General features: G+C 47.1%; 1 protein-coding gene across 1 annotated transcript; it reads left to right on the top strand.

The window, feature by feature from the left end:
• The first annotated feature begins 771 nt into the window (after nt 1-771).
• LOC311374853 (uncharacterized protein) lies at nt 772-5,615 on the top strand. The gene is made up of 3 exons (XM_084490604.1): nt 772-1,012; nt 4,348-4,593; nt 5,331-5,615. The coding sequence occupies exons 1-3, from the start codon at nt 1,010-1,012 to the stop codon at nt 5,586-5,588; spliced, it is 507 nt and encodes a 168-aa protein (XP_084346730.1). The 5' UTR covers nt 772-1,009; the 3' UTR covers nt 5,589-5,615.
• The last annotated feature ends 2,406 nt before the right edge of the window (nt 5,616-8,021 follow it).

Below are 8,021 nucleotides of genomic sequence, written 5' to 3'. Positions count from 1 at the left end.
TCCCCCCCCCCTTTTTTTTTCGTTGATTAGATTTACACAAAGAATAACTTAATATAAAATACAATTATGTTGCAAAAAAAAAAGCATGTTTTTTTTATGTTAGACGTTACTAATGTTTAGTTTTATCGAGGCTTTGTGGAGCCCTGAACTGTATTGTACCAACGGTTCATAGGCCTATAAACAGTGAAATAAAAATAATAAGAATAAAAATAATTCAAGTCCATTAACTTAAATAAAACATGCCTTGCAAAAAAATATATATTCAATATCTCTTGAGGGCGACGCGTCGAAGGTTCCTTGACCTCCTGGATGACCTTCATTTCATATTTATTTATTTATAGTTCCTTTTTGGCACATATATAAGGAATATGTGTTCCTTATTCTGGCACATATTTAGTCTAAACTAACTCGTCCAGTGCGCGGAGTAGGGCATCTATTATTTAGCCAACTGCGCCCTCTATGGCCGGGTTACAAGTATTACAAGTAGGATCGATGCGGCCGGTCTGCTGGGTCAGCCACAAGATGCTCGTCAGAAATGAGAATGCCCCTCGGTCGTGTTTAGGTTTTTTTTTTTCCAATATAATGATATTTTTGTGGCTGTATTTGATTCTATGTTGCACATTAACGGAGGGTTTGTGTGCGCTGTCCCCCGCCACCAGGGGGCGCTGCGGGTCCGTGCTGGTGAACACCGGACCTCCGACTGCTTTAATTATCCGCCGAGTTCAGGCTGCTTTGGATTTAACGAGGAAACTTAGCGTTGTTTACTAATGCGTTGTTAAAGCCGCGAACCTGATCAGATTAAAGCCCGACGACACTAAGACAGGATCACGTTTCACCGGGTGGCTGACCGGGCCCGGGGGGTCCTGGGGGTCGGGGTCATGGGGGGTCGGGTGGGGGGGCACCGGAGGTGTTTGGACTTGAGACCCTTGGCACCCAGCGGCTCCCGGTAGGAGGTCACGGTTCACGGTACTGCTCTCATTCAGGAAGCAAGGCTCGGAAGTCTGACAAAATGGTGAGTTCATCTACACTTCTTAAATGTTTTGGATCGTCCTGGTGCGGATGAGGTTCGTACCCACCGGGGGCAAACGGTGAGGTGGACGTTAATGTGGACCTGCAGACTGCGACCGAACTATAAACTATCAGTCTGTCTCTAAACTGTAAACTATAAACTATAAACGATCAGTCTGTCTCTAAACTATAAACTATCAGTCTGTCTCTAAACTGTAAACTATAAACTATAAACGATCAGTCTGTCTCTAAACTATAAACGATCAGTCTGTCTCTAAACTATCAGTCTGTCTCTAAACTATAAACTATCAGTCTGTCTCTAAACTATAAACTATCAGTCTGTCTCTAAAATATAAACTATCAGTCTGTCTCTAAACTATAAACTATCAGTCTGTCTCTAAACTATCAGTCTGTCTCTAAACTATCAGTCTGTCTCTAAACTATAAACTATAAACTATCAGTCTGTCTCTAAACTATCAGTCTGTCTCTAAACTCTAAACTAGCAGTCTCTAAACTAACCTCTGATCCGGTTAGATATTAGTTCAGAGCTGTTAACAAGCAACCTACGTGCGTCGGTCTCCGAGTTACTTCAGTTCCTATTTCTGTAACGTTAACGATATTCGAATGTAAACTATTTATATTATTTACCTTCTTTATCACTTGGTGAAAGTGTAAATTGGAATAAGTTGGTGTGGCCAATATGAAGGTTTAAATTAAACCTGTGTTCAGTTGTAGTCTAAATAAAATGGCATGTGTTCTATTAACATTAATATTAATGGTATTAGTTCCGTGTTCCCTGGTGTTAAAGCAGAACCGCTGTAATCTATTCATTGCAATCGTTTTAAGTTAAAGTGCGTTCCTCTGCTCCACTCTGGCCTCGTAATGACGGCTCATCATCTCCCAAATGGATGAAAACAGATCTGGGCCTCGTTCACTGTCTGCCGGTTCCCCAGGATCGTCAAATAAAACCAACCAACAAAACAATTAAATGGAAGGACATTAGCCTACACGTCGGCTAATGCGTCCGCTGCCTGTGGACTAATAGCGGGCCATTACTGATGAGTAGCCTACTAATGACTGTGAATGGACACTTGACACCGCGGGTGTAATGAAGATTACCACCCGCTCTGTGCTTTTAATGTGGAGCTCTGCTCGCCGTGGAAACAAACCGCTTTACATGTAGGAAGAAACCAAACCACCTTCATGAACGGGCTTTAAAATAAACGTGTCCTGTATAATAACAGCAACGTGTATTTACTTTAGGCCCAGCGACTCAGGTGTGTCTAGTGACTCAGTGAGTGTAGTGACTCAGAGTGTGTAGTGACTCAGTGTGTGTAGTGACTCAGAGTGTGTAGTGACTCAGTGTGTGTAGTGACTCAGAGTGTGTAGTGACTCAGTGTGTAGCGACTCAGGTGTGTCTAGTGACTCAGTGTGTGTAGTGACTCAGAGTGTGTAGTGACTCAGTGTGTAGTGACTCAGTGTGTAGTGACTCAGTGTGTAGCGACTCAGTGTGTAGCGACTCAGAGTGTGTAGCGACTCAGAGTGTGTAGTGACTCAGTGTGTGTAGTGACTCAGAGTGTGTAGTGACTCAGTGTGTAGTGACTCAGAGTGTGTAGTGACTCAGAGTGTAGTGACTCAGTGTGTGTAGTGACTCAGAGTGTGTAGTGACTCAGTGTGTAGTGACTCAGAGTGTGTAGTGACTCAGTGTGTAGTGACTCAGTGTGTAGCGACTCAGTGTGTAGCGACTCAGAGTGTGTAGTGACTCAGTGTGTAGTGACTCAGTGTGTGTAGTGACTCAGTGTGTGTAGTGACTCAGAGTGTGTAGTGACTCAGATTAGTGTGTAGTGTAGTGATTATCGTACACTCATTATCGCTGTGATGATGTGACGGTGCAAAATCAAGGCATTGAAATTCAAAGAATAAATCAATTACAATTATTAAAAGTATAAAAATATTTATTTAGCACTGAAAAAACAACAACACCGTTTTCTGTTTTGCACTTTGCAGACGGTCCCTAAGCTCGGAGCCGACAGCTCATAGAAGCTGTCGGCACTTTGCGGACGGTCCCTAAACTCGCGGCTGACGCGAGCCGTCGCTAAAGACGGCTCGTTTGGAAGAAAACAAGGTTGTAGCTGGTTCTCTAGATTACTACATTTAGCTAGAGGTGTCATTTGTTTCACAATGTTTCACTATATATTATATTGGCGCAGAGGCGCTTATCCAGACAAGCGTGTGCTGGCCGCGGTTTTTGTTTGCGTCATCACACTTTCCTGTTTCGGCCGTGTTGTTTCGGTGATAAAAGTGTTTCGGTGCATCCCTAGTCTCTAGTCTCTGTTAACGTGCAGCTTGTGTGACGTCTGGTGAGCCACGCAGCCACGCATTAACTCTGAGAGGCTCTGCGGGTCTGCTGGAGGACAGGTGATTATATCTGTACCAGCAGGGGGGAGGGGGGCACCTCAGACGGGTCAAAGGGTCAAACCGGGGTTTAATCAGAGTTTCTGTTCCTGTTAGGGATCTGAATGGAGAGACAGACAGGCAGACAGACAGGCAGGCAGGCAGGCAGACAGACAGACAGACAGACAGAGCAGAAGTACATGAAAACGGTGGTAGAAACCATTGTGTGGAAATGACCGCAAACGAAATCCCTTGAGAGCGGGTCCAGATACATGTGAGGGATAATGTGTCGACTCAAGTCGTCCGCTAACTCATCAACCCCGGCGTATTCGGTTGCTAAGCGACGTCAACGTCTTTGGCGGACTGTTTCTCTGCTGATCGACGCTACGAATGCTAGTAACTAGGCTAATGAATTGTAAAAAGACGCACCGTGTGAAGTTATTTTTCCTTTATGGCAATTAGCCGTGTAATAAGGGGGATAATGTATAGAACGTCGCCAGTCATTATCAGGAAATAAGCCCAGACGGGGCTTACTGAAGGGGCTTATTTTAGATAATGACCGGCGACGTTCTATACATTATTATTATTATTATTATTATTATTATTATTATTATTACACGGATAATTGCCATAAAGGAAAAATAACTTCACACGGTGTGTCTTTTTACAATTTATTTGTTACCAGCATTCGTAGCGTCGATCAGCAGAGATACAGTCCGCCAAAGACGTTGACGTAATCCGCTGGGGTTGATGAGTTACCGGACTACTTGCGGAGTGCTACGAAAGACGTGAATCACTCCACTGTCCTTGACAGCGGTCGTTATTGAAAAATAATTCACCGCCGGAAGTCGGGAAGGCCCATGCGAGTGAACGGAGCGTTCCACAGCACTGAGGAGAGCCGTGTGATAAATTGAAGATATTGACCACGTCTAACTGCTCCCGCAGGCGTCTCCAGCTGCTGGTGGAGGTGGTCATGGTGGTGCTGCTGGTGCTGGTGGTGCTGGTGGTGACGGAGGCTCCGGGCTCCGGGTGCACGCGGTGCGGTTCGGCCCGGGCCAGGAGCTGCTGGGGGGGCTGCAGGCCTTCGTGGAGCAGAGGGGGCTCCGCGCCCCCTTCATCCTCACCTGCGTGGGCAGCGTAACCAAGGCAACGCTGCGGCTGGCCAACGCCACCGCCGAGAATACCAATGAGGTGTGTGTGTGTGTGTGTGTGTGTGTGTGTGTGTGTGTGTGTGTGTGTGTGTGTGTGTGTGTGTGTGTGTGTGTGTGTGTGTGTGTGTGTGTGTGTGTGTGTGTGTGTGTGTGTCTAGCTGTAGGACCGGAACAATCCCCAAAACTGTTGTTTACTTTCCAGATCAGTTATTTGTGATGTCAAATATGTTAGTAGTTTACAGTCATTTGTAGAATTATAATGTGGGATCGTCATTCCATCATTCAACATTTATTGACCACAGTGCAGACAAACTGTTAAATATATTAAAAAAATATTAAAATGTATGGATGTTAATGTACAGTATAGAACTGAACCCGGGATCACTAACTAACCCCTAAACCCTCACTAACTAACCCCTGACCCCTCACTAACTAACCCCTAAACCCACACTAACTAACCCCTGACCCCTCACTAACTAACCCCTGACCCCTCTCTAACTAACCCCTAAACCCTCTCTAACTAACCCCTAAACCCTCACTAACTAACCCCTAAAGCCTCACTAACTAACCCCTAAACCCTCACTAACTAACCCCTAAACCCTCACTAACTAACCCCTAAACCCTCACTAACTAACCCATAAACCCTCACAAACCCCTGACCCCTGACTCACTGACCCCTGACCCCTGACTCACTGACCCCTGACCCCTCACTGACCCCTGACCCCTCACTGACCCCTGGTCTGATGCGTGTCCCCCCCCCCCCCCCCCCCCCTCCAGGTGCTCCAGCTGGAGGGGCGTTTCGAGGTGGTGTCCCTGGTGGGCACTCTGACCCCCCCGGCCCACCTGCACGTGTGCCTGGCGGACGCGGCGGGCCGGGCGCTGGGGGGCCACGTGCTGGGGGGCCTGGAGGTCTTCACCACGGCCGAGGTGGTGCTGGGGGACGCCCCCGACCTCCGCCTCACCCGCCAGATGGACCCGGACACCGGCTTCCCGGAGCTGGTGGTCCGGAGCCGCTCCGACGAGGGGGAGGGCTAGTAGGGTGGGGGCGCCGGTCCGGGGGGGGGAGGGTGGGGGGGGGGGGCGTCCTCCTGCCGTGGCCCCCCCCCCCCCGGGTGACGTTCCGGAGCTGGGTGAAGCTGTGTGGGTTGAGTCTAGACGTTTGGAAATGGAAGGTCTGTCGTGAGGATTAGATTTTTTTTTATTATTATTATTAAACTGACAAAATACGTATTTCAACATATTTTTTTTTCTACTTCATTTTCTACTTTGATAAACACATTTAAAAAATTTAAATCAATAAAATTAAATGCAGAAGACCAGTGTGGTGTGTAACGCAACTACTTCCTTTTTTCCGGGTATAAAAGTAGTGTAACGCGTTACTACTGAAAAATATGGTAATGAAACGTAGTTCCTTTTTCAGTTGGGCACCACGTCACTTTTCCCAGGGACAGATTTGACAGCGACACTGCCTCAGCTAGTAGTCTCATTCCACACTAAGTGTGTTAGGCCGGTACTAGCACTAACATGCAGAGAGCAGTCAGTCAACGTAAAAAGTTACTTTCCATAGAGGGTAACTAAGTAAAGTAAGGGATCACTTACTTTACTTAGTTACCCTCTATGGAAGTAACGAGTAACGAGCAAACACTACTTCTTAAAAGTAACTTCCCCAACACTGCAGAAGACAATCAAAGTCAAGACGGACCGAGCGGTGTTCTGTAGACACATTCAGTATCAGCTCCGTGACAGCATCACCGCATTCAAAACCACCAGACCGTCACGGTTCATCAAGGGGCGGGGCTAGATTGCCGTTCAGCCTTGCACAAGCCACTCCCATCCCTTATAATCAGGTATGAGGGGGCGTGGCTAGACGTTTGGCTAGGTTTGATTGACGTTACCATGGTAACCCTAAATCGCCAATAAGAGGTATCGTTTAACCTGCAGAAATGGTCCATATTTATATCATATCTGCTGGTGAAACGGTCCGTCGTACCACTGCCAACCTCACCCTGACCCACCGAAGCTCCTCCGTTAAATAAAGACTCTATTCAACTCTATTCTCAACTCTACTCTATTCTAGACTGTATTCAACCGACGTGGCGGTTGAGTCTCTTTTGGTTTTCTGTGTGTTGTTAACTCCCGTGTCGCTTGGAGTCTCCGTACAGCCGTCAGCGGACCATTTATTTATTTATTTATTTATTTATTTTCTTCGGCACTGAATCAAAAAATGTTTGTAGACGGACGGACACCAGACCCGGGCTGTACCCGATCAGAAGCTCATTAGCGGCGGGTAGAGCCGGTTGGAGGAGGGGGGGGGGGTGGAGGGGGGAGACTTCTAACAACAGGACCAGCCCACGTCGTTTGCTGGGGCGCGTGCTGAACCCCCCCCCCCCCCCTCTTTGATGTGCGGGTAAAAAGCCGCGGGACCGGCTAATGACGCGAGGCGGCGTTTGAATGCCGCAGCGTGGGGTCGGCTGTAGAAGAGACGCATTCATTCATCAGTTTATCCAGCCCCGTTTATTGATGTATTTATTATCATTCAGTCGGGGGGGGGGGGGGGGGGGGTCCCAACTCGGCCGCCTACAACACAGTCTGTTGAATTTCGTCATTCAGTGCCTCGCTCTGGAATGAATGTTGTTGTTTTTTAAATGGAAAAAAAAAATGGAACAGATAGCCTATTTAATTAAGAAAATATTTATTGAGATCATTTAGCTGCACGACGCCTTGGTATTTGAATCTTTGACTCTCACATGTTGGATTAAAGAGAAGGTTTGGTTTTTTGTTGTTGAGTTTTTTCACTTACCCCGAGCGGCGAGCGGCGAGCGGTGTGTGTGTGTGTGTGTGTGTGTGTGTGTGTGTGTGTGTGTGTGTGTGTGTGTGTGTGTGTGTGTGTGTGTGTGTGTGTGTGTGTGTGTGTGTGTGTGTGTGTGTGTGTGTGTGTGTGTGTGTGTGTGTGTGTGTGTGTGTGTGTGTGTGTGTGTCAAACGGTTTCCAATAGACTGTTTATTCTCTTCAGACTCGAGCTGCTGTTCCGGCCGCTGGCCGACAGGGGGCGCCGCTGGACTGTGTCACAGGCGGCGCTACAGTCGGGGACCCGGGAGCTAAATATCCGTTTAAAGGATATCGGAAGTGGAGTTTAACAGAGATCCGGGTTTACGGCTACGCAGCTTGAACTAATATTAACATGTTTATTCAGTCGTATGTCTCTACTCTTGCAATAGATACAGCGTTGTGTAACGCGTTACTACTGAAAAATATGGTATTAACATGTTTATTCAGTCGTATGTCTCTACTCTTGTCTCTACTCTTGCAATAGATACAGCGTTACCTCAAACCATTAATTGGTCATTATCTCTCTCTCTCTCTCTCTCTCTCTCTCTCTCTCTCTCTCTCTCTCTCTCTCTCTCCCTCTCTCTCAGTTTATTGGATGCATCTCTCATAACAGGCTCCGCATAATTCATCCCTTGTATC

This window comes from Micromesistius poutassou (assembly GCF_964030765.1).
Source record: "Micromesistius poutassou genome assembly, contig: SCAFFOLD_1878, whole genome shotgun sequence".
NCBI classification, from domain to species: domain Eukaryota; kingdom Metazoa; phylum Chordata; class Actinopteri; order Gadiformes; family Gadidae; genus Micromesistius; species Micromesistius poutassou.
The sequence above is the reverse complement of the archived record's forward strand: the minus strand, read 5'-3'. Positions and strand labels throughout refer to the sequence as shown.